The sequence below is a fragment of the Molothrus ater genome, chromosome 16 (assembly GCF_012460135.2).
Source record: "Molothrus ater isolate BHLD 08-10-18 breed brown headed cowbird chromosome 16, BPBGC_Mater_1.1, whole genome shotgun sequence".
Lineage (NCBI taxonomy): Eukaryota > Metazoa > Chordata > Aves > Passeriformes > Icteridae > Molothrus > Molothrus ater.
Window position 1 is genome coordinate 373,224 of NC_050493.2, and position 27,019 is coordinate 400,242.

A 27,019-nucleotide genomic window follows, 5' to 3' on the forward strand; every position below is an offset into this window, starting at 1 on the left:
GACAACAAAATGGTGTGTGGTTTAACAGAGCATGGCTGTGGCTCTGTGTCCCTGGGTTTTGCAGGGGCAGCTCGGGCCCTTGCTGGCCCCCATCACACTCAGACAGACACCCCTGGTGTGGGGTACGTCCCTGGCTGAGCAGTGGCAAGGTGCCACCGTGGACACCAGGGTGCACCACCCCCAGGCAGGGGTAAACCTTTCCAAGGCTTACTTGCAAAGGGGGCCAATTACTGGAAGCCCCTTTCCTGGCAGCAGAAACCTCTGCCTCTCTGCTGGCTGCTCTTTCTCATCTCCTTGCCGAGAGTGGGAATGAGCACCTGCATTTCCCCTTGGCCTCTGACAGTGAAACCACCTGGAGGAACATCTCACACTGCTGCAGAGGTGCTGCCACACCTGGCTCCAAGTGTCAGGTTTGACCAGGAGACTTCAGGCTTTATAGGTTCTCTCTCAAAGGCCACCCCTGCCCATCCCTGTCCTGGGGCAGCCCGGGCTGCTGGTGCAGTGCTGAGTGTGCAGCTCCACCAGCAAACCTTCCCAGCCTGCTCCCCACCAAGAAGCAGCATCGAGTTTCATTCCAGGTGCCTCCATCCTGCAGATGACAAATCACTGCCTGAACGGACAGGCTGCACAGCGTGTCTCTAGCTGAGTTGAGATTTCACCCAGAACCACATCCCCAAGAGTTATTACCAGTTTCATTAGATTAATGATTGCAGAACCACCAGCAGCATCGCAGATGAGGCGTTAACGTTTGCATTCCCATACAGTATCACCAGTTGCATGGTTTTGCTTAAATCAGGACAAGAGACCAACTGGAGACTGACACAGTGAGGTGTGATTTCTTGCTGGCTCCAGCAGCAAGAAGACAGATTTATGATGCTTAAAAAGCACCAACTGGACTGGGAGACAGAAATCTTGGTCTGTGCATAATGACACACAAGACTTTAACCCCAATGACACACAGGACTTTAACCCCCTGTATGCTATAAACTTCCTCATCTATTCTCACATTAGCCTGGTAGTAGAATCCCCACTAATACAGGGGGGTAAGGAGAAGAAACTAGAAAGCATCCATTTACTGCCTAAACTGTCATCTGTGCTGCTAATAGTCATGGGCAAAGCACATGGTGGGCCTGCTGAGATAAAAGGAAGCTAAGAGATTGTTTGTACCATTAATACATCTCGTGATAAATGATGTGTGAAGTTTTACTGCAAGGTCTTGAGGAGGCTGTGAGCCTGGAACACCAGCTGAGGGAATGCCAGCTTGGGGGAAGGACTGAGAGGCAAATCTGGGGAGGCTGGGGCAGGGTCGGGAGCAGCCTGAGCCATCTCTTCCAGCTCCATGTGATATCCCAAAGGCAGATGCAGGGCACTGAGATTCCAGATCTGATGGAGGCTGGATGAGGGAGACTGGGGCCTCCACACCAACAAGCTGGAATTGAAGATGCCTGTGACAGCCATTGAGGCAGCCATGTCCAATCCTGGTGGCTAAATATGCTCCTAGGGGGATTTCTTGCTTTACCTCTTTTAATATTTTCCTATGCTGTGACCCAGTGCTACATGCAACAATTTTTCAACCTGAAAATGATGCTTTGTCCTCAGCCCGAGGCTGCTGAGGACTGTGCCCTGGTGCCCAGGGAGCTGGAGTGAGCCAGGCTCTGTGCCTCTGGCCACAGTCCACGTTTGAGCCTCTCAGCACCACTCCTGGAACAAATCCCTGCGTCCCTGGGAAGCTGCTCCCTCCCACATCTGCTCTCCCTGCCCCATCCATCAGTACCAAACCCTGCTATGTGGATCCTGATGCCAGGGGCAGATCTGTGACTGGGGCCACTAGGAGCCACTCTTCCCCACCAGGGCTTTGAGATTCCCAAAGCAGAGGGGTGATGCCATGTTTATCTCAGGAATGCCACACAAACATGAAAATTGAGCAAATGATAAAATGTAGATGAATTTTCAGGAGCAGAGAGGCTGAAGAAGAAAAACCATGGCATCAAACTACACAGTTTATGCACAGGAAAGATATATCTTGACAAGAACTAATATTTTATGTGGTGCAAATAACTGAGTAGTAACAGATTTGCACATTTAAAAACATGGTATTAGGAACAAAGTCCTGATTTCCCCTACTTTTCATCCAAGTCCCTGACATACACAATCTCCTCACCCTGCCCTCAGTGCTGCCTCATATTCCAACGCCCTCCCCACAGGAGCTGCCACGTTGGAATGGGCCTGGGGCTGCAGCTCTCCAGTGTGGAGAGGGAGCACCTTCTCCCCAAGTCTGAGGGGCAGTGTCCTGGGTGGGCTTTGGGTGCAGAAGAGCTCGCCCCACACACCCCAGTCCCCACAGCTCACCAGGGGCTGCCCCGAGCCCCACTCCCTGTGCCAGGGCTGCTCTGGGCACAGGATCCTCCTCAGCCTTAGTGATTTACACTTCTGCGGTCGCTGTTCACGGAGGCAGCTTGAGACTGCCCCAGGGGAAGATGACATGCTGAGGGAGTGTGAAACAGTGGCCACCATGGTGGGTCCAGCCCCAGAGGCATGGGGAGCTGGGGGCCCCAGGTCTTTTGGCCAGGGTGCCTTATCCAGACCTGTGCTGCCTTGGCCCTGTGCTGCCTGTGCCAGACCATCTGTCAGCGCTCCCCATCTCTCCCTGCCACAGCCAGAGATTTGCACAATCAAGCCCATTTAACTGATGCTGGAATCTTCCTACCTGGTGTGAGGCTCTAAGCCTTATCTGCATTTAGGAATTGTGCTAAGCCAGCAGATCTCCTGCGTATTTGCTCTTTGAAAGCCCACTCTGAGGAGTTCTGGCAGGAGGGCCACATAAAGGGAAAGCCCCACAGCTCCAGCCCACAGATAAAGCTCTGTACCATACAAGACATTTTGATATTTTATGCCAGCATTTGGCGCTGCTCCAGAAGAGCTCTGAGTTATCTTAAGCTTCATAAATGCAGAGCTAAAGCATTAGCAAGGGAATTGCTCCTAAGTCAAGGGTTAGAGGCGCACAGCAAAATGGGTTCTTAGGGGGTGCTCTCTCTCCCCTGGCTTTGGGGGATAAGTCTGTATTTACCCCCCCCTCAACCCTGGGCAAACTGTGATGCTCCCCAATGCTAAGCTGAAGGGTTTTACTGAAACACTCCAGCAAAACGATTCCTCCTGGCTCCTAAGTACATAAAAGCATCAAAAAGTAAAAATGTATTCTACACTATGGTGATTAATTAGGATGATGGATGAGGACAAAAATCTGGTTCCATTGCCCCCTTTGCACAGATGCAGGAACTGGTCTGAGGGGAGGAACCCGGGCAGGTCAGAACTCAGGAGTCCCACTCTGGCACTGCCCAGGATGGCAGGACACGACCGTGGCCACCAAAACGTGCCAGAGGCTCTTTGCCCACCTGGCAGGGCAAGGCAATCGCATCTCCATCCGTGCCCACCCTGGGCTGCCCATTTTGCAGGAGCGGATGGTGGGAGCTGAGGAGCTAAAATAGATGGTCTTGAAATAATCTTGAAGGAGAGAATCAAGGCAGCTGCTCAAAGGCTTGTGCCAGCCTGGAGCTGAATCTCGCTCCAGGAAAGGTGCTGCAGCAAAGGGGACCCTGCCTCTGATCAGGGAGCTCAGTCAAGAGCTGGAGCATTGAAACAGACACAGCAAAGGAACTGGGAAACAGAAAACAGGAAAGAGGAAATGGCTTCTAAACAGTGGAAATGTTCCACTATGGAGGAGGATGGGGCCTGGAGAGGGAGGATTAGCCAGCTATAAATACAAGCAGTGCTGAGTTAAAAGGCTAATTAGAATAGCAAAAAGAAATACAGCAGTACATTTCAGAGATGATTCTGACTAACAAAGAGTTTTTCAAATCTGTTTGCAGAAGTGAATATGAAAGAGAAAATTGGATTCCTATGAAATGATTTCAAAAATTGGAGGAGGAAAAAAGTAATGGCAGATCTCTTCAACAGCCAGTCAGGCTCCTGACATCTTCATCTGCTGCAAAGGCAAAGAGAAAGGCGGCAGGTCTCAGTTTTCATGTCTCAGCAGGAAAAAAGAGCTGGTGACAAAGAATGGTTTGTGCAGAGATGGGGCACAAAAGTTGATGCCAGACATTTTCCCTGAGGCAGCCTGGAAAGAAGTGACCGGTCTAAGTGCTTCAGGCTGAACTCAGAGGCTGCAGCTCTCCCTCCCCGAGGGCTGGGAACTGCGTGGCCCTGCGGCAAAACACATGCAGGGGACATTGCCAGCCACCACTGCCCCTGCTGCCCATGGCCAGGGAGGGTGAGGGGCCCAAGGTCACCCTGGCTTCAGGTCATGGGGTGGTGGAGCAGAGCAAACCCCTCTCCATGGCAGCAAACCTCTGAGCCCTCAGTGATTAATCACCTCCAGCCTCAGCATATGCCAGAAATGGCTTTAGCTTCCCCCAAAAGCTGGAACAGATGGTCCTCAAGTTCTTAACCCAATAAATGTATACAGACACACAGAGACACACGTACATACATATAGATATATAAAAATACAGCCTCTACCCCACCTCATCCTGCAGACATGCGAGGCTGGCTGAGCCACGCCTGCCTCCTCCCGTGACAGAAGGATTTAATGCTCTGTTTTTTCCAAGTCTCTGGGACACAGCAACATTCCAACACTAAAAGAGCTTGGACCTAGCCTGAGACAGAGCTTGTCCCACACATCTGCTGGCCAGAAGCAGCACAAACAAAAGGAGACTGACACCAGAGCAAAGGCTAGTTTGGATTCACATCCTTCATCTGGGCTCCCAGTAGTTGGGGCTGTAGTGTGGGGGTGTCACCAGAGACATTTGCAGCTGGAGAAGAGGGAATGACATCACCAGAGCCCACGGTGAGGTAAACAGCTGAGGATAAATGGGATGACTTTTATTCTTCAACTGTCCATGACAGCACTGGTGGCTGCTGTGACCAGAGCCACGGGTCACAATGACATCAGGCCATTAACAGGACAAAGAGTGACAACTGGGATCATGCAGGAAGCAGGGATGGGGCAGGGGGGAAGAGGTGCTCAGGAGGAGCAGACAAAGAGTGCTGCTGTCTCTCCCTGGCAGACAGCACGAGCTGGCTCTCTGTGAACCTGTCTGTGGCAGCGGGCAGACAGGGACAGCGCAGGGGCTGTGGAGAGCGCTGGCTGCCTGATAGCTCTCTGAAATTAAACTAATTGCATTGCCTAGTAAACCCTAACAGCAGCTACAATACCTTTGCTCTTCTCCAAAGATGCTGAGTGGCTTTATGAGCATTAATTAACTCCAACACACACAACAAGCCTGTGAGGCAGGTACAATTAGATGCGTGGAGAGGGAAGTCCATAGCCCCAGGTCCCACAGCCTGGCAGCGTGTGGGGGTCCCTACAGGACCAGTTCCCTCCCCAGGGTGCAATTACAGCCCAGGAGATCCCACTCCCAGGACTCCCCTCTAATTAACCATCCCATCTCCCCGTGCACTCACATCCATATTTATCATGATTTCCTATAACAGACAAAAGGCAAAACCATGAGAAGCTTTGCTAATAAACAGCCACCAGCAGCAGCCCTTCATCCTGGCCAGTCCCAGCAGGGTCCATCTGTCCTCGTGCCATGACCCTCTGTTTCTGTGCTCCCACCCAACACACCCAGCCCACGCAGCCCACAGGGCTCTGCAGCTCCATGTCAGTCTGCTCCCACCCCTGGGAGTGCTGGGCAGCCCTGGAGGCACGGGACATGGCATGAGGCTCCCAGACACCCCATGGGCTTGGCTCTGTGTCCCTGTCCTCTCCCCAGTGAGATCTACGAGACCCCATTCACTACAGTGCCTGCTCCTCAGAGAGTGCTCCCTGGCGTGTGGAGCAAGGAGAGGAGAAGCAGAAAGATCCACAGACACACACCTAAATAAAATATTTTAAAGTGAATTTCCCATGAGGTGTCACAGCTCTTTAATATTGTGCTGCTTCTCCTGGCCAATCATGTTGTCACTCCAGCTGGTGGGAGAGTGATTGCCAGCTGCCTATGGGAAAAGGATGACAGGAATGTCTCCTCTTGCTTGGAAGACCAACACTGGCTCATCCTCCTGCACCACTCTTGACTCCACAAACAAATGGCTTCTTGCAGCAGGAGCAGAGAGGCAGCACGAGGCTCAGCAGCCACCACGGCTCCCTGCCCTGTCCCCAGGGGGGAATGGAGCGGCAGGCCCCAGCACGAGGCACGCAGGGCTCTCCTCGGGAGGGAGGAGCTGGTCTCACAGGCGTGGAACAGAATGGAGCCCTTTGCATCCACTCAGCCCTGAGCGGCCAGCTGGGACACTGCCCTCGCCCCGGAGATCTTGCTGTCCCTCCAGCAGCCAGCGGGATGCAAAGCCAGACAGCTTCATCCTTTGCCAGTCCCCACTGCGTGCCTGGCTGGCCCCTGTCCTGGTCCTCAGGCTGAGGGCATTTGATATTGGAGAAATACTGTAGGAAATAGAGAGCAATACTGAAATAGAGAGCAATACTGTCCTGTGTCCCTGACCCGTGGGGCCCATGGGATGGCATGACCCTGGACTAGGTGCCCTGCCTTCTCCACTGCTCCAGCCACTGCTGCCACCCCGGAGCTGTGGTATGGCGTGGGGACAGCTGCTGTGAATGTCCCTGTGACAGCAGGCGCCACCTCCACTGCACACAAGAGCTCTGTGCCCTGTGGCAAAGCCAATGCAGCTGAGCTGCACAAACACACCAGGTCAAAGCTGGCCAGCTGCAACTTACAACTTCTGTGAATGGGGAAGAAACAGATATTTCCCCTAATTGCAACTTAAATGCCAAATAAGTGCCTGTCCGCTATGGTAATTGCAATGTCACTGGGTGATTAGTGCCTGCTCTGCACTCCGAGAACCCGCAGCACATCTGCAAACCACAATAACGCACGGCCTGAGCGCCCCAGCTGCAGACAGCCCGGCTGTCCCCGGCCACGGGGGCCAGAGCAGGGCTGCAGTGGGCAGCAGTGGGCAGCGAGGTGCCCTGCAGCCTGCCAGGAGCCGCGGCCATGCCCAGCTCCCAGCTCCCAGCTCCCAGCCCAGCCCCAGGGCCAGCCCTGAGTGCCCGGGGTGATCCCAGCAGCTCCCGAAGCTGCTCTCACCCCAGCCAGGAGCTTATCAATGCCAGGCTGAACATCCACACCCATCTCCAGCTGCTCCCAGGTGCCAGGGCCAGCACCATGCTCCTCCCAGGGCTTCCTGTGGATGCGCCATCGTCACCTGAACCCACTACACAGCGTGGGAGGGGTTCCTGCCCTCACCTCACCCACCAGGCAGCCACAGGGCCAGCTGCAGGCAGCCAGGGCTGAGCTGCACATCCTTGGCTGCTGCCCCTCCTGAGGGCAGCCACTGGGGAGAGGGATAGGCTTTTAGGTTTAGCTTTATATGTATAGGAGGGTCTCAAGCAGTGCCACTTGCTAACTACAGTTTAGAAAAGAACAAAAGGAAATTCTATAGAAAAACACAGCGTTTAGTCTCACACCCACCCCCATTTTTTTCCTCATTCAAAAGAAATAATCTTTTAAGCATTAAAAAACTCCCCAGTGCTGCTGATACAAAATGCATTGTAACCTTGAATTATATGTAGCAGGGCTGGCTTTCATTATTTATTAGCAAGATCAATTAGAATATTCTGTTTGCAGAAGAATATAATCCAATATGTACTTCAAGCACTAACAGCTAAATATATGCTTATTTAAAAATCAATCTAAAAGTCAAGGTTTCCTTTGTAAATCCTTACTACAGATTAAAAAAAAAAGCTTTGAGTGTTACCACCTGCTGAATGCTGTAGTCTCAAGGAGACAGTTATACATTCTAAAACATCTCAAATGGGAATTGATTGTGCCACGCAAACAATCGCTGAACCCCCAGCATGGAGGGCTCACGGTCTGCGTGACGGCTGAGTAGCTCCCACAGGAAACACCCTGGGACCACAGCCCAGCCACTCCACAGGGACGTGGGAGCAAGCCCCGAGGCAGGGGTGAGAGCCAGCAGCCCCTGCCAGCCGGGAAGGGCACCCAGAGTGTGCCAGCCGTGCTGAGTGACTCACACCGACTCCCAGCATCCCAGCACAGACTTGTTTTTCACTGACTTCCCCGGGCTGACATGGAGCCAAGGCATCCGCCTGCCAGCCCAGCTCAGGATCCGCAGTGTCCTCGCCTTTCTCCCCCGAATCACAGGTTTCTAAGATTAATTGTCATGTATAATTTATTGACCTCAGCCACGACCTTGGCCCGGCGCGGTTTCCTTTCTCTGCGCTGTGGCGGTGGCAGCAGCAGGCTCTGGCAGGGCAAGGGAGCACCAGCAGCACGGGGTGGGCAGTTCTCCTGGCTCCAGACATGCCAAGGGGCTGCCCCACAGCCCTGGAGATGCCCCAGCCCCTCTGCTTCCCTCCGTCCCACCCTGCAGAGCCTTTTCCCGGCTGTGCCAGCGCCCGCTTTAATCTCCCCCCCGCTGCCAGCCAGGCGCGGGCTGCTCAGCCAGCTCCCCGCTTCTCCTTCTTCCTTAAGCCCTTTCTCTTTCGTCTTCCATTTTTAAATCTTATCTCCAGGTAAAGAGGGTATTTGATGGGATCAAAAAGTGACCTTTAACAAGGGTAGCAGAGCTTCAAACAATATCCCTGCAAGTTCATGCACACTCAAGTGTTAAAGGGAACAGTTCTCTGATCTCCTGTTCCTCAGTGGAAAAGTCGTTTCACAAAGATTTCTGCCAAAAGCTGGTGCAGCAGACTGAGAAAACTTTATTAAAACCCAGCACCTAGAATTTGGCACAGGCTGTCCTTAGTTTCTGATAAACCAATCCTTCAAAATCTTTTGGTCTCAGTCTTTGCCAGCAAGTGCTCCAGCCACACCACCCTGCACCTGGGCGGAAGGAGGGTTGGAACAGGATGATCTTCAACGTCCTTTCCAACCCAAATCTTTCTGTGACTCTCCGGAAGTGTTTGTTTCTCTGCTCAAGTTCCCTATCTCTTGCCAGTTTCCTGGGTGTGACAGATTCCCAACTATCCCCCATCTTTCACTCCGCTGAATAAAATCCCTGAAATGCCTCTTAGGTAAAGCATTCCAGCCGTGGAGGGAGGTCAGACAGAAGCAATCAGAGGGATCAGACAGTGATTAGTGGGCTGAAAATACAGCCAGAGCACAGTGGACAGACACCCTGAGGCTTCCCAAGGCCTCCTCAACAGCACCATGTCCTGCTCCAGCCTGAGAGGTGCAGGGAGGGACCAGCAGCAGGAGCTGGTGGCTGACATTGCCCTTCCTGAGAAGACCAGGCTGTTTGATCTACGATCTGGGGGTCACTCCAGTCTTGGTTGAGACCAAGACCTACAGACCTCCCCATAACACCATGCAGAAAAATTCCAAGAGGGAAAAGAACAGCCAGAGCTAAAGGATGATGTAGGCACATAACAGTTTGCCTCCTGAACTTCCACTGTGCCATGAGGCCAATGGGTTGCAGTGTCACATTCCCCTGGGACCTTGGCAGGCCAGAAGGGAGCAGTGGGGGCCAGAGGCCACATTATGCCAGATCAGGACAGTCCCACACTCTCCAGCAGCAGCACACAGCCAGCGCTGGCAGTGACGTGACCCCCCATGCCACCAGGAGGACAAGGGGACACATGTAGGGTCCCCATCTGCAGCGGAGCTTGCTGGTGCCCCCACAAGTGGCAGGGTGCCCGCAGTGGACAGACGGGAGTGGTGGGTGGGTGGCAATGACAGCAGCGTTAATCATTTCCATGGCACCGCGCACCAAGGCAGCAGGCACAGCCCATGGCGGGCACAGCCCTTGGTGGGCGCAGCCCATGGCGGGCACAGCCCGTGGTGGGCACAGCCCATAGCAGGCACAGCCCGTGGCGGGCACAGCCCATGGCGGGCACAGCCCATAGCAGGCACAGCCCGTGGCGGGCACAGCCCGTGGCGGGCACAGCCCTTGGTGGGCACAGCCCGTGGCGGGCACAGCCAGAGGCAGGCACAGCCCATGGCAGGCACAGCCCATGGCGGGCACAGCCCATGGTGGGCACAGCCCATGGCGGGCACAGCCCATAGCAGGCACAGCCCGTGGCGGGCACAGCCCATGGCGGGCACAGCCCATGGCAGGCACAGCCCATGGCGGGCACAGCCCTTGGTGGGCACAGCCCTTGGTGGGCACAGCCCTTGGTGGGCACAGCCCTTGGTGGGCACAGCCCCCTACCCAGGGCTGAGCACGGGAACGGGGCACCGGGGAGCCTCTCCTGCCCAGCCAGGATGGGGCGCGGGGGAGCCTCTCCTGCCCTGCCAGGAACGGGGCACGGGGGAGCCTCTCCTGCCCACTCAGCACAGCCAACACCGCGGCTCTGCTGGCACACAGCGGGTCCCCTCCCTGTCCCGTTTCCCACCGTGCCCTCTGGGGAGGGGGCGAGAGGCGCCAGCTCCGGGTGCTCCTGGATGGGATACCCAGACAGAGCCGCGCTCCCCCTCCAGCTGCCCACACACACATCCCTGCAGCACCTCGCCAGGGGGATGGCGACCCGCCCCCGCAGGCCAGCAGCCAAGGGGTTAAAGTGCCTTGTTACTGCTTCTGTAGCCGGGCTTCACTTATTTGCAGCCGGAATTCCCCAGGAGCCAGGGCTTTCACTAGTGGCTCTGCTGTAGAACCATGTCATTATAGATTGCAAGTTCCTTAAAGGTCACATAACACAGCACAATTGAATCATATTAGTGAGCATAGCGAGCTGATATTTTCCTAGGAAAACCCATAAAGCAGATTGTTTGCTGCAGAGAAACACACTGTTGTATAGCAAAGCCGGTGTAATCGTCTGCACAAACAAACAAGTGGTTTATGAGAAAACCCTCCCATGCTGCAGATCCTTGGGGCGGGAGCCAGCAGGACCAAGTGCTGGGCACCTCGGGCAGGTTGGATTTCAGCTTGGGTCACAGGACTGAAATACATCGCAAAGGACAAGTAGGGAAATAAACAATTTCCAAGTGTATTGTTGAGAGACAAATACTCGATATTTCATTTAATGTCTGGATGCAGGCAGCAGTTAATCCAAGACCGTGCTATTAAAGAAATGCAGAATTGATTGTGAGGATGATTGAAGATTTCTGAAGAGCACAATTTCCATGGCCATGATGACCCCACCTTTTTTTTTTTTTTCCTAATTTGCCTGTAATCTATTTGGACAAATCCTTTTATCACATTTATTTCCTTTAAAAGTTCCAACAGTGTGATTAATTACAGAACTTTGCAGTCCTACTTACCCTACTGCATGCTCTAATTTTGCTTCCTTTTAAAATGGCTTTCCATCCCTAATAGACGCCTTTCCTTGTTCAGCTCCTTTACTTTGCCCCTCTGAAATCTGCTGTCACTGACCCGTCGCACTGGCAGCCACCCATCCTGCCTGAATCTGCAGTTCCATCTGGAGGCAGCCAGCACCAGCGGCCACTCGCTCTCCAGAAGGGTGTGAGCCTTTCTGTGGGGAAAGGAAAGGCACAAACCTCTTTTTCCAGAAATTTGGGTGTTTGTCAGACCCCAGGGTCTGCAGCCCCTCTGCCAGCCTGGAAATTCTCATTTGGTTCTAGATTTAACTTCAGAATGAAAAAGCAACTGGAATCAGCACAACTGCTTTAACCCTCCCCAGTCACAGAAAGAGGAGGAAAAGTAATTAAAAAAATAATTTTGAATACACAAAGCCACATCTCCTCTCGTTGACCTTCAACACCTGCGTCAGCTGTCCGGGGCAGCAGAGCAGGAACAGAACTGGATCCCACTCCCACCTGTGTGGCTCCCCTCTGCTGCATTTCATCATGCCCCACACAAACAGTGGTGAAACACAGGCAGAAAAACAATTAGATTTAAATCTCGTTTCCTCTTTCTATCTTGCCTTTTTCTTTTCTCTACTCAGATGCTCCTCAGTGCACTAATAGGATTTGTGTTTAGCACAGTGCGAAACGAATGATTTATGGTCTGTCCGCACCGCACACTCCCAATGCCACTGCAGCCCCCTGGAAGGGCACTCCAAGAGTAGCCAGACGAGTGCTCTGGCACCAGGTGTGATTCTTTGTACACACTGCCCACTCCATCCCCTGCTGTCCTGGCTCTCGCAGTGCCCCTGTGCTGTCCTCACACTGCACTCGGCTCTCCTTAGGGAGGAAATGGGACCGGACCCTTGACCAGCTTCAGCCCCTGCTGCCAGGCACCACCCGCACTGCTTCCACAAACCTCCCTGCTGGTTCCACTGGGGTGTCAGCTCGGATTGACTTGTGCCTCATCTAAGCCAAGGAGGAGCTCAAGTCCCTGTGTTTCATTACCAACAGGTACTGCAAAGGCCATATGAGAACTGACCAGACCCAACAACCCAAGCATGATCAGGAGCACAGCACGCTGAAGACTGCAGTGACTCGGGTGCCAAAGTCCTACCGAAGGTCTCTGGGACTGGTCAGATTTTCCTGGTGGCTCTGAATGTGGCTCTGTCAGTGCAGCTCCGGCGGCTCTGCACCAGCAGTGCCCTTCATTAATTCCTAATGCTGCCCCAAGTACATCTCATGTCCTCCAGGGTTTGGCAGCCCCTGTGAGCTGGGGCACAGAGCACAGCTCCCTACCTTCCTTCCACATATAACAAGAAGCCAAATGAAATAATGAAAGAAACTCATTTTAATGCCACAGAGGGAATTGTTTTATTGCTAAAGCAGCAAATAGAACTAATTGAATCCACTGGAAAAAAAAAAAAAAAGGCGCAAAGGAATGGAAAGGGTAGGTGTGGAACACAGACAAAAAGGGCGAGCTGGAGCCTGAATATTCATGGACCTAGAAACCGCAAACCCTTGAATGCAAAATATCTTCATAACTGATCATATGCCAATGGCAATGCATGCACAGCTCGGAGACAGGCTTGGAATGTTTGCATTCACAAGATTTTTTTAAGTAATATTATGGAACAAATTCTCTGGTTCATTAAGCTGCTCTGCACCTCCCTGGTGAAAGAGAACATCCTGGGAGAGAGCACCAGGACTGGCACAGGCTCCCACCAACGCTGAGCGCGGGGCTGGTGGCAGCGCACGGCCCTGGGACAGTTGTGGTGTCCCCAGTGCCAGGCAGTGGGGCAGGCACCTGCCTGCCTGCTCTGGGGGCTGTGGAGGCAGCTCTGACCCCAGCCCTGCCATGGGTGAGCACGGCACTGCCTGGCTGGGCTGCCGAGCTGGGGCACCCCAAATCACCTCCCCTTTCAATGCCGCCAGTTACACCTGCCACAAGCTTTTAAACTCAGTTTTCAGTGAATTCCAATTTTCAGCAGCAACATATATATTAATATGGGGGTTACATTTTAATTAAGGCAGCACTCATGTTCTGCATTACAATACTAAGTCATCCAGCGAGGAACACCAAGGATATAAATCCCATTAATGAAGAAGGAGATACGTAACCTGCACTGCATGCTCCAGCACAGAGGCACCTGTACAAAATGACTCTCATACAAAGTGCAAGGTGAGAAAGCTGGATTAGAAGTGCAGTTTATACTCCCAAGGGCCATACAATGTTCATCTGGCACCACAGCCCTGGATCTGCACCCAGAAGGCACCCAAAACACCAGTCCTACCTCAATCTATTTTCCCACCCCGAGAGAGAGCCCAAGGCACAACACGGCTGCTGGGTGTGCTGGTGGGGACATGCAGTGCCTGGGTCCCTCCTGGACACCAACAGCCACATGTGGGAGGGGAAGGGCTGCAGCTGAGACCCTCCCCAACAGCAGCAGCAGCAGCAGCGCTGCAGGATGAGGGTGTCTCCCCAGCCTTGGGGTAACTGGGGGCTCAGCTCTCCCCAGGCTCACTGAAGACAGAGGCACCGGTGAAATCCACCTCTCTGCAAAGCCCTCCCTTTGTCCCTACACCAGCTTCCCAAATCCTTACCCTTTGGGCACAGCAAAGAGCTTGCAACACACTCCAAGCATTGGAAAAAGTGAATCGGGGTCACGGGGGAGCTGCACTGGGCAAAGCCATGCAGAGCACCTGGGGAAGGACCCTGGACCCTGGGCAGCAGGGACAGACCCACCACAGGGCCATGGGGCCCTCAGCAGCCGGAGCCCCCAGACCCATCACCCCTGACAGCCAGCAGCTCTGAACCTGCACACTAATCAGCAAGCTCCTTACACAGCCTGGCCATGGAAAGCACTTCACCACTGCCTGCTGCAAAAAAATGGCTGAGGAGTTCCTGATAAGGTTTTCCAAAGGAACCCATCTGCAGCAGAGACATGGATTGCCTCCCACTGAGACAACCATATCCCAAGACGAGAGTGCTTCAGAGTATTATGTGGGAACAGAGTAATAATAAAACACCTTGCCGTAACTTTAGCAGCAGTGGCTCTAGCAGAAAAGCCTGTAATGATCTAATAACACATTTCCCTTGCTGCCACTCCAGCCTTGTGAAATCCAGGGTACTTTAAGCCATAAATCCATCCCAGCTCTTTCTTTGTCATTAATTGTTAGGCTATTTGTATAACACATTTCACATACCAAATAGACTCCAATTTCATGGTGGGCTAGACTGCAGAAATGCTTCTTTTAATCTTTTTTAATTTTAAAGTGGTACCAAACTTAAATATTTTCTAATGGAGTGTATGTTTTACTCACATCTAATATTATCACTACAATTTAGGAGCAATAAAAGTCAAGCTCCCGTCTGTACAATAAGCTTGCAGCTCTATTTCCAAAGTTCAATCAGTTAACCTAGGAGAGCAATAACTTCCCTACAATGAGTAACAGTGCGGAATAATATTTAGATAGAGATAAACCCTTTTTGCATAGGAAATTGCATTATGATTTGCTGGGTCTATGAAATTCTCAGCAAGATGCTTTAGTTTACCAATGAAGTTGTTGCCTCAGGCATTTTTCCAGTGTTTCGATTTTTTGGGGAGGGTCTAGATGATTTTGAGCTGAGTAAGGAGCCCTTATCATTCCAGATCCCAGTGTGTGCAGCAGACCCAGCAACAGAGCTGCTGCAGCCTCTTCCCCACACGGGCAGCACAGGATGAGCAGCCAAACAACAGCTGCCCCATCGCAGGGGCTGTGCAGCCGTGGGGTCTCTGTCCCCCTGCCCCATCCCAGGGGCTGTGCAGCCGTGGGGTCTCTGTCCCCCTGCCCCATCCCAGGGGCTGTGCAGCCGTGGGGTCTCTGTCCCCCTGCCCCATCGCAGGGGCTGTGCAGCCGTGGGGTCTCTGTCCCCCTGCCCCATCGCAGGGGCTGTGCAGCCGTGGGGTCTCTGTCCCCCTGCCCCATCGCAGGGGCTGTGCAGCCGTGGGGTCTCTGTCCCCCTGCCCCATCGCAGGGGCTGTGCAGCCGTGGGGTCTCTGTCCCCCTGCCCATCCCAGGGGCTGTGCAGCCGTGGGGTCTCTGTCCCCCTGCCCATCCCAGGGGCTGTGCAGCCGTGGGGTCTCTGTCCCCCTGCCCCATCCCAGGGGCTGTGCAGCCGTGGGGTCTCTGTCCCCCTGCCCCATCGCAGGGGCTGTGCAGCCGTGGGGTCTCTGTCCCCCTGCCCCATCCCAGGGGCTGTGCCCCCCTCCAGTCTCTGTCCCCCTGCCCCATCGCAGGGGCTGTGCAGCCGTGGGGTCTCTGTCCCCCTGCCCCATCGCAGGGGCTGTGCCCCCCTCCAGTCTCTGCCCTCCACACAGCACCAGCCCCTTGGGCTTGCCCTGCAGCCCCAGCTCCCGGGAGGTCACACACACGGTTACCACAGCGATTGAAGCAGGTGCCTGGGTGCCCTGGATTGTGCTCGTTTGGCCAGATTCCCATTTCTCTGGGGGAGCCATTAACAAGGACCAAGAGCAGGGACACTGCTGAGTGCCATCCCTTCGTGGCCAGGCCCCTGGCAGATGTAACATTCTCTTTTCTGCGGCGCAGCTCAGCACCAGCAGCACCCATGGCTGCAGCACCTCCCTCACGCTGTGAAATCACCATCCCCATCACACGGCCTGGTGCCCCAGAGCCCCTCCAGATCACGCAGACTGTGGATTTGCCTTTCTGTGCAGGGTGAACAGCTCATGCAGAGGAGGCAGAGCCCCTTGCTAGGGTACCCAGAGCCCTTTCCTGATGTACCAGTGCTCCTCAGTGCACCCTCTGGCTCCGCGAGCTCCAGTGCCACAGAGCATGAAGCAGAGGTGGTGATTGGTAATTCAGGAATTAAAAGGGTACAAATAAAGAGCCCTAAAATGAGCTTGAAGGTTGTGAGTGCTGACGGTGCAGGGGAGGGGCACTGTGGGATCGATGCTGGCACTCCCTGGGGAACAGACCAAGGAGGGATGAACCAACAGCCAGTTAAAGACCTCCAGTAGCAACGACTTTAGGATCCATAGGTCTGCCACCAGCATTTCTTGAGTCAGCACTTGGGATGGAAAACGCTCAGTTTGTTGTTGAACAAGCAGGACCAGGGCCGAGTAATTGACAGTTTGTCACCTGCACAGGTGAGGCAGCACCTTCCACCCAGGGCTGGGTTGGAGGTGACCCCTTCCCACATGTCTGGGGCGCAGGGGTGGGCAGCAGCTGAGCCTCCCGGGGCACAGAGGCGCCTGGAGGGGCCTCAAAGGGGCTGCACGGCCCCACGCTGGCTTCACACAGGCTGGGTGGGTTTGCTCACCCTGGCTGGATGGTGGCAGCTCCTGCTGGGGCTGTGCAGTCCAGCCACGGTTTCACACCCAGGCCTGATGCTGACGTTGGCTTCCCATGAGCGTGCTCACGGCTCAGCTTAATTATATGAGTGTCCATCAAGAGCAAATACAGAGAGGGCAGAGCTGGGGCTGAAATAGAGTTATTTGCAGATGTGGATGAGCACTAATACTAAATATATTAGTGCCCACATCTCAATGCAAGATGAAAGGAAATACACTCAAAACAAAGGAGAACTGCAGATCTGGGCTATCACAGCAGTGCTGCTCTGCTCGGATCCAAAATAATTACTGCTAATAAAGGAGGGGGCCAAGTCCAGTCCAGCCTGGCTCTGAAGGGAATGGAAATCAGATTTTGGCTTGAAATGTGTTATAGCAATCTCTGTAATACAAAATAAAGTCTGGCAGATGGAGTTATTTTTATCCAGAGCTAGTTCTGTTTAGTAGGTCGGTGGCTATAACTGATGTCCCTTTGCTATTTCCTCTTCCCCCAGGTCCCCCTGCCTCAGTTTCTCCAGGAACTGACAAGATTGGAGCAGACAACTCCAGTATATTTTGGGAGGATCCTACTTAGCTGTAAAAATCAATTGTGAATTTTGCATCCACCCCCAGCATTTGGCCTGTTTATATTGCCAAATATATTCTGTAAAGAAGTACCGTACTTCACAGGAGAGCTTGTCAAGGTAAATACCTTAATTTACATAAAATGTGACTAGCAATTGAAATGTTAAAGCCATAAAGAGCAAGTTTATGATCCATCCTTGATGCCTGGATGTATAATATGACAAGGGGGGAAATACTGTGCCTTGCAACATTTACTAAATTGGTGTTTTAACACTGGGGAGGGAAATGGGAAACTTTGGAAAAAAAAGGTTGGAGGGTTTTTCTGAGGGCTGTTTTTGGCTTTTTTCTTCTCTTTTTTCATAAATATGAATTTTTCCCCAGCCTTCTACAGTCAGCTTTCAAGATTCTCCTTCAGCTTGGAAACTGCAGCTACCTAAATAACAAATGGGGGGAGCAGTGCCCATGTGCCATCATGGAGCAGAGTCTGGGCAGCAGCTTGGCCATGCCCGGGAGAGGAGCTGCTCTTGGCAGGGTCAGGGCCCAATCCTGCCCAGCCACTCCCCCATGCCCCTGACAGATACCTTGATCTAAAGAGGAATTTCTCACTGTGATTGAACAGACTCTTGTAATTCTGGGGTTCCTTTAAACTTCTTCAAATATAGGGGAAACCAATTTAAACCTCATACAAGCCTAAATAATACTTATTTAAAAGGGGATTAAAAGCCTAAAATGAGCTCCTGCTCACATGCACACAGCAGTGAAATTACAGTATCCACACTGCATGCTCTGGAAAGTTTGATCATGGAGGTTCCTCACCTGGACTCCATACAAATGCTTCAGCCATTCATTCATGCTCATAGCCTCACACCCTTCACAATTCATTGAAACCCTTCAAGCAAAAATCATTTGAAAGAAATTACCTCTGTGTATCACAGTCTGAGCAGTGAGAAATGTCCCACATGAACCAGCCCAGCCCCCAAAGCAATAAAATTTCTGCTGAACTGCATGAAATAATGACTCAGAGAAAAGGAGTCCCCATGAAAAGAAGAGGTAAAAGAAACCCATGAAAAGAAAAAGACTCTGACCTTTGTCAATACAAGGTGTCACAAATTTGTGTCGGAATTTTGACTTTGAAAATCTAAAGCCTTTGCCTATAAAGTTCTTTGAGAAGCTGTTGTTCCTTCTCTGCCAGTCCGGGCTTGGCACAGAGCAGAGTGAGCCTTGCTAGCCAGGGAGCAGGCAGGGGTCAGGTTCATCATTTAAACCAGAGAACACGACCACCCAACACTTCCCCTTTTGCTTCTCCAAGGGGCTGCTTTTCCCCAGGCCTGTTTTTGAGTTTTCTGTAGCTCTACATGCACGAGCAGTAGTGCACTCACAGAGAGAGCGAAGCTCACAAATTTTGACATCCCAGACAACACTTAAACCATTAGCACCAAAGCACCAGCCTGTTTACAAAGTGGGTAATTGAGCAAAATCCTAGAGAAAGGATGTTCTTGAGACTACAGTGCAACACTTCAATGATTTCAGGGCTGGTGACGTGCGCTGGTTTCCTGCATGCTCCAAGGGATGTTCCCACAGTCATTGGAAGAGGCATCCCTTGGAGCATGTGTGGCTGGTGTGCTGAGCCCTGTGTCCATAGCCCTGCCAGGAGAGCTGTGTGGCTGCCCCTGCTCCCGGCTCCTCACACACCCTGGGATAGAGAGGGAGCAGGGCAGAAGCCCAGCTGGGCTTGCTGGGACGTCACCCTGGTCACCCACCCCATCCATCCGAGGGGACGGGGCCGGACACCTCCCTGCCAAGGCAGAGGGGCCGGGCCTGGGGGCTGCCAAGGGGCACAGAGAGCACCCTGTGCCTCCCCCCCTTGCTGCACCTTTCTCTCAGCACCCTGTGCTCACAGTCCACCACAAATGCGTTCCACATGGAGGCAGAAATAGTGACAAGCCCTGCAGAGCGGGTGCTCCAGAGCCCCCCTGACAGTGTTGGCACCGGCACTTCTCTCACTCTCTTTGCAGGAAGAGCCAGAGCAGCACACAGGGGCTGCAGGTGCTGAGAGCAGCTGCCATTCCCATGGCTACAACTGAGCAGCATGTGGATAACCACCATCAGGTGATAAAACACTGCAAATAGACACAATTCATTCCTTCATCCCATTCCTTGAGCTAAAACAGAGCAGAAAGGAGGGAGACAACTGCTGCCCAGGAAGGGTGCAGGGTGGGTTCCCCTGGCACAGCACACAAGGCAGGGGCAGAGCCAGGAGACCCTGAGCACACAGCAGATTCACACAGCAGATTCACTGCAGTAGCTGCAGGATGCAGAAGAAAATCCATGCCTGCTGCTGGAATGGCCTCTCATCAGTCCCCAGGATGGGTGAAACACGGGAGCCAACCAGCACAAAGCCTGACCCCTGCTCGCAGTCCCCAGCCCAGAGCTGACCCAAATGTCAGCAAAGTCCAATACACTGGATCCACAGAGGAGAGAGGCAGCTGAGTCACTACATTTCAGCAAAAGCCAACTCACAGCAGGGCCCAGAAACAAAATCAATACACTTTCCCTAAGTTACCAGAAGTGCAGTGGGTACAACACTCTGGGAAGGCCTTTTGCAGAGAAACACAGCAGTTCCCAGGCTCTGCAGCTGTGCCTGTGGGCAGCAGCAGACCCCAATCCATCCCACCCCATTGTAGGTGTTCCCACAGGCTCACAGTGCTGATGGAAAGGGTTTGATTTCCTGAATGCCCTGAGCTGATCAGAACAGCACAGGCATTAGCCAGCAACACAATTACAGCTCACAGCAAGGTACAGCTCACAGCGAGGTGACACTGTGTGGGATGAGGCTGAAATGGCCCCAAGCTATTGCTGCCCAACAGCTGTTAGGGGACCCTGAAGAAGGGTCCCCGCACACATCCCTGGACACAATTCCTGCCAGCAGCCACGGCAGCAAAAGCCAAGGCTGGATCATCCCCAGGCACGCAGGGCTGGCCCCACTGCCCCAGCCACCAGGTCAGCACAGGAAGGAAGGTGAGATGGCCCCAGGGGGAGCAGAGCCCGTGGCAGAAATAACAACACACAACAGCCACCTCCCCCATACAGACGAACTCAGCATCCCCAGGGACGGGGCTGGGAGTGCCAGAGCCACGGCCAGCGGCTGCACGGAACCGCTCACTCGTGAGCACGTGTTTATTACTGAGGGAAGAGCTCCCTGTCATGGCATTATTCATTATTTGTATGAGGCCAGCAGCTCACCAATAACACGCAGGCCTGACTGCTCGGGAGAACACTCCAAAAAACCCAGACAAGCAGTGCAAATAGCATTAGACATGCAAGCCACTCCACTGCCTGTCACGGTGACTGCTCCTGCAGTGGGGCCACTCCACGCACACAGCTGCACCCCGTCCAAGCACTCAGCGCTGGAGACCAGGGCAGAGAGGGGAATGTGATCTAATCACAGATATTGCTGCAGCCTCTCCATGAGGGTTCCACCGAGGGGGAAGCAAGGAGTAAAGCAATGTGTATCTACAGATAGAATTCAACTCTTCCAATCAGCAAACCTTAAAACTCAATTTCAACTCACCACTATCAGGTGTCCTTTTTGCGTTATGGAAATCATATTCGTGTTAAAACCACAAGTTTGTTTTCAAATCCCCAGTTTTTCTGCTAAAGGTAGGATGTCAACATAGCCTTGAAAGTGTAACGCGACAGAACTTAACCCATTCGCCATGCTGAACCTGCAGGCAGCTGGGGATGGTGCCTGGGAGCACTGGGCTGTTCCGCTCAGCTCAGAAAACCTCAAGGGTGCCCAAGTGATGAGGTGTCCTGTGCGGGTCATTTGCACCAGCACAAAGACACAACTAAAGCCCCCCACCATGGCTTGGAGCTCCCACTCCCCTCACACAGCCACCTGCAGCATTTCTCTTCCGAAACCCCCAGAGCTGTCACCAGCAGCATCTGAGCATCCCGAGGTGTTGGATCTGCACAGGCAAACCCACAGGCGCAGGGCAGTGTGGCCACTGACCCTGCAGACAGGATCACCTCCCCTCCTTCCCCAGTCACACAGAGCCACCGGCACCCACCGACTGCAGGGCTCCCCTGCACACCTCCCTGGGTTCTCTCCTCTCTGAGACTGAACCAAGGCCCCTAGCAGCACAAGGAGACAAACCTGTCCCGGTGTTGGACACTGCAGGCAGTCTGCAACATCCACAACATCCCTACACAATTGTGTGCCCTTGATACACGCCCAGGCAGGGAAATCAGACATGTCCCAAATGCTGTGCCTGTGCTTGTAATGAGCATTTATGGATGTAATCTCCATTCCCTGGTCTCAGAGGCCTCTCTGTCATTCTGCCATCCTTTCTGTGCTCTGAGAAAGGCTCTTAGTGCTTTTCCAAATGCAGGATAGCTCAGGGCAGAGCTCCTGGCACGGGACGTGCCCACTGAGGCATGAGCATCACACTGGAGAGAGCAAATGCCTGCAGTCCAGCCTGGCTGGGGGGGACATGTGGAGATCACTGGGCCTGAGCACGTGGGAGAGCAGGGGGACACTTGGACACTGGCTAAAATCAGCAGCAGCTCCTGCAGGAAACTGGCACATCCTGGGGAGGGAAGGAGCAAGTTAAAGACAACGGCTTACAAAGGAACAGCAGAGGAAGACTGGATCTTGTTTAAGGAAAGCTGTACCATGGACCTTGTCCTTCAGACAGCCCAGCATTAGGATGGATAGAATCATAAACTGCAGCCACACAAACAACCCTGCCAGCATAACAGAAACTAACCAAAACTAATCTTGGCCCAGTTTGCACCAGTTTGTGTGTGGAAAGACCTGTGTTTGCAATTGCCACATGAACTGAGCTAAAGAGATCAGAGACAGCGTACAAACCTTCAGCTTTCCCTACAGGTTCCCAGGGAAAAACAGAGCAAGCAGTGTGGAACTGCCATCCTGCCATGCCACCCTGTCCCCAGCAGCACAGAGCTGGCACCCCCTGGCCAGTGCTTGCAGCAGCTCCAGCCACTGAGAGAGATCCTGGACCAGACATCCAGAGCGTTTAGGGCTTCTCAATCTCAAGGCAGCAAAGACACAGGTAATGCAGCACGGAGTACACACAAAGAAATGGCAATGCCCTGGTGCCGGCTCCATTTTACAGGAGAAACCAAGGTGGAGAAGGCGTTTCCCTTTCCTCCAGCTCCTCAGGGCTGGGAGATAATCTGGTGACTGAACAACTAAGCAAGGAACCCTGAAGGTCTGCCATTCCCCTTTTCACTATGTAAGAAAAAGTCTGACCGTGTTAAAAGCTCACAGTGTGTAATGAAGAAGTCACCATAAGGAGGTGACTTCAATAGTTGGTTCTTTGCTAAAAAAACATTGACATTTCTGTGGACAGGAATAAAATCTGTAATTACTCTACCTGGGACACAGCTATGAGCTGTCAGCCTCCCTAGTGCACTCAATCAGGTAATCTCAGAGGTCAGGAAGAAGCAGCTGCTGGAATGGATGGTGAGCTTTCCCCATTCTGTTCTTGGTTTGTGTTTGTATGGCACTAAAAGCCAGTCCATGATGACAGCCTGGCACCAGTACAGCACCAGGGAAGCTGTGGCTGCTGCTGTGGCACAGAGCACCAGCAATGTCCTGCCCCTGCAAGGCTGAACGCTCTTGAAGGAGGGGGGAAGAAGCACCTGTTTGTGCTGGGCAGGTGTGAAGATAACTGCAGGCCAGGTGGCCAGGGCTGACACGGCACAGAGCACCAGCCAATGCTTTACCCATCCCACAGCCTGCTCTGCCCAGACCCTCACACACCAAGGGTGCCCCAACCTGTTCTCCCACCTCTCCTGCCCCAGCAGCAGAGCTCCAGGGCTTGAAATGAGCAGCTCACCCCAGAGAGCTGCTGCAGGGATGGGAAATACCAAACTGCATTCTGCAAATGGAAACCTGTGTGTGCCTCTTACTCCACGAGAGGAGCTACACCCACTCACTAGCCCTTTTCTAGTAGCATAACTTTAAAGATTAAAAAGCAACTGCTCATCATATTCAGTGCTTGATCTTCTTCTGCCTGTTTTAAATAAAACCAAACTTTTTTTATGTGCCACTTTCTATCCTCTTCTAGCCAGTTTTCTAAACTTATTTTTCAAGGTTAAGCCTTTCCTCCAAGAAAATTCAATACAATAAAATACTGTGTCTGAAATTATATCTATAAACACAATAACCATATCCAGTCCTTTAGTCCTTCCCCCCATCAGAGCAGCAAACCAAAAACACTCTCAGGGACAACCTCACTTTCTCAGTGCTGATGTCCACTTTCAAGAAATCCCTCCAGAAAATCCCACAGCATTTCACCAGAGCCAAGCGGATGCCACACCAAGCCTTACGAAGACTTTCCTTCCACAATCCCCACAGAAGAGTGCCTGGAGTTTCTCACCTTTAAATACCCCTGATATGCAGACCATGTACTTTATTTTAATAACAAGGGACCAGATAATCCAGGCAGTAACTTGCCTGCAGCCTCTCATTTTTAGCTTCATTTGCAGAGCAACTAAGAAGCTGCCATACTAACGACAACACGAACTTCACCAGCTCAGCCACAGACCCCTTTATATCAAGAACCAGTATGGTTTGCTTTGAACCATGAACTACAGAGCTACTGGGAGTTTTTAAGTTCTACTGATGTGCTGCATTCTGCTCCGAAATTTTTAAAGAGAGAGAAAAACACTGAGCCATCACAATCCACTGATTTCCTAAACCTGTCAAGACATTTAGCACTTCCTTACTGCAGTCCAGTGTTTTCTAATAACCATGACTTTTAGCATACAATTCCTTTAAAATGCTACCCAGCGCCACTCAACAGTATTTAGAGACTTCTTCACAAGCAGAATTAGATCTTGTCAATGGAAAAAAACTTCCTAACGTGGAACTTGTTGAATAAAGAGTAGACCCTATTTGTGAAGCAAAGCCTGTGCTCACATGAAGGCAGCATCCTTCAGCCCTAGCAGCACCTGGAATAACTTGCGATCTTGTTTATTTCAGTAATTATTAATTACCAACCTATTTAGGCGTATTTTACACCAACTGCAGCTGAACTGCTACGGCATGCTCACACACTCCGAGCAGCCGAGAGGGATGTAATCAGGGATTTCCTGCTTTCCCACCAGAACAGCGCGTTTTCCATCGCCACCGCTGCCAGGCGCGGCCCCGGCGACCCGCCCGCCCCAGCCCCGCGGGGTCTCGGAGCTCGCCCCGGCTCCCACGGGGGGCACCCGGGACCCCCGGGACCGCGCGGAGCTTCCCCCGCCCCGCACGGACACGCGTTCCTGCCCCCCCCCGGCCGCGGATCGCGCCCGCAGCCCCCCGCCCTCACCTGTACCACTCCAGCCCCTTCTCGTAGTTCCTGTCGAAGAAGTGGGGCTCGGTGCCCACGGCCCGCACGTCGGGGTGCGCCCGGATGGCCTCCAGCAGCGCCCGCGTCCCCCCCTTCTTCACCCCGATGATGAGGGCTTGCGGCAGCCGCTTCTCCCCGTAGTCCGGCGTGGTGCTGCTGCTGCCGCCGCGGCTGCCCGGGCTGCCGGCCCGGCTCAGCTCCTCGTCCGTGGTGCTCGACTCCTGCGGGTCCCTCTCGAAGGCTCCGCTCTGCGCCGTGATCACCTCCCCGGGGGCCAGCTGCGTCCGCAGCCAGGTGTCCGCCGCCCCTTCCCGGCTGCCGTTGGAGGCCCGCGGCGGAGCGGCTGAGGGGCCCGGGGCGCCGGGGCTGCCCGCGGGGCTGCCGGGGCCGCCGGCGGAGCGCGGGGCCACCGTGGCGGGGAAGGCGGTGGGCGAGCGCGGGGCCCCGGGGGCCGCCGAGCCAGGGAGCGCGGCGGGGGAGCGCAGGGCGGCCGGGCCGGTGCCCCCCATCAGGCTGTAGCACAGGTAGGTGAGGCACAGGGAGAGGCTGCACATGCAGAGGAGCTTCCGCGCCGGGGGCCCCTTAGAGCCGCGCCCGCCCGGCACCCCCGGCTGGGCGGGGGGGGACATGGCTGCTCCCCGCTCCTCGCCCCGGGCACCGGGCGCACATGGTGTCAGCCGCCGCCCGGCCGCCCCAGCCGCATGGGGCGCCGCTGCCCGCCCGCCCCGCCGCCGCCGGTGGGGGGGGGGCCCGCATGGCACGGTCGCCGCCGGCCCCCGCCGGGTACCGGGGCGCTGGGGCTCCGCGCGGCCGCGCTCCGGTGCCACCGGCTCCGCACTGTTGCCGCCCGAGTTCCTGCCGCGAAACTTTGTGCCGGGTGGGAGGCGGGAGCGCGTTCCCGGCGCAGGGAGGGCCCGGCCCGCCCCCGCCGCCGCCGCCGCCGCCGCCGCCGAGAGCGCGGGGAGCGCGGGGAGCGCGCCGGGCCGGGCCGGGCCGGGCGGCAGCGGCGGCGGCGGCGCGGAGCAGCGGCCGGGCAGCACCGCGGACAGCGGCCGGGGAGCCCGGGGAGCCCCGGGCCGGGCAGCACCGCGGACAGCGGCCGGGAGCCCGGGGAGCCCCGGGCCGGGCAGCACCGCGGACAGCGGCCGGGAGCCCGGGGAGCCCCGGGCCGGGCAGGCCCCGCTGCCGCAGTCCCGCCGGCCCGCGCTGCTCGCCGCGGACAGCTCCCGGCTGCCCCACACCCGCCGCCCCATCTGCGCCCAGACCCACCCGCCGTGCCGCATCCGCCCGTGCCAGCACTCGGCGCAGCGCCCCAGAAACAGGGCCAGTGTCAGCTGTACCCTACAAATCCTCCTCCTTTCCCCTGCAAAAATCACCACGCCACAGCTCCTTGGCCCCATGTTCTGGCCTGCTCCCCTTCACCTCCCCGAAGTCTATTCTGTCCCCAGCCCATGGCTCCTGCACACAGCCTGCAGCTGCCAAGAGACAGATCCTCTGGGACAGCCCCGCACAGCAGGCCCAGGTCCCTTGGCTCTGGCCTTATGGGGATCTGGGACCGTTTCTCAGGGCAGCCTGCTTTCCCCTGGGATCCTGAGGAGAGGTGGCAGACTGTGGGCAGGGGCAGGCAGGAACTTAATGTGGAGCATGGAGGGTTCATAGTTTGGCTGCCAGGAGCTGCACTGGTAGATGAGGCCAATTACACCCTTGCACGATGCTCTTCCAGGAACTCGGTCCCCAGCTTTGGTGGAGCAGGTTGGGGCTAACAGCCTCCCTCCTCACAGTTTTCTGGAGCAGCCGTCACCTCTTTCCAGCTCCACGTTTTGTCACTTCCCACCTCCAGTTCTCAGGTTTGGCATTAGGATGTGTTTTGTGAGGGGAAGGAATGCATTATTGTCTCTCAGCTTTCTCCAATGTCTCGTCTGGGGTCTCTCAGAGTTTCTCCATCATGAGTGTTGCCCTGGAATATTGGGGCATGTCACAGCCCTTGGCATCCTGCCCCACAGCAGAACAAGGCTGGCAGTGCCATGCACAGAGATGAATTGAGGAACACGGCCATGTGCTAAAACCCTCACAGGTGAACGAGCAGCATTGTAACCCTGTGCACCTGCCAGCACTACCTGGGAGCAGCAGATCCCAGAAAGAGCCAGCGCCTGACCCCAGTGGCAAAAGCTGCAGAGCAGCTCCATGTTCACACCTACAAGGGCCACAGCTGCACTCCTGAGCCAGCACTGGGAGAATGCAGACTGTGTCTCCAGCCTTGTGCATCCGTGAATGCCGTGTAACTCCTGCCTGTGAGTAGGACGAGAATTTGGAGGCAGTGACAGTTCTCCACTCACCAGTCTGGGGAACTACTGGACTGTACAGAGATGTTCTGGGTGAGGCTGGATGGGAGAGAGCTGGCAGAGCTTCCTCTTGCTGCCCCAGCTGTGAGCTGTGGCCTAGGTTTTCCAGGGGAAGCCCAGGAATT

The 27,019-nt window shown here is 54.4% G+C and overlaps 1 protein-coding gene across 1 annotated transcript in view; it reads right to left on the reverse strand.

The window, feature by feature from the left end:
* HS3ST4 (heparan sulfate-glucosamine 3-sulfotransferase 4) overlaps positions 1 to 25,353 on the reverse strand; it is a 56,735-nt gene extending 31,382 nt beyond the window's left edge. The window contains exon 1 of the mRNA XM_036392393.2: positions 24,532 to 25,353. Within this exon, the coding sequence (XP_036248286.1) occupies positions 24,532 to 25,181 (650 nt within the window). The 5' untranslated portion in view covers positions 25,182 to 25,353. The remainder of the gene's footprint in view (positions 1 to 24,531) is intronic.
* Positions 25,354 to 27,019: the final 1,666 nt, after the last annotated feature.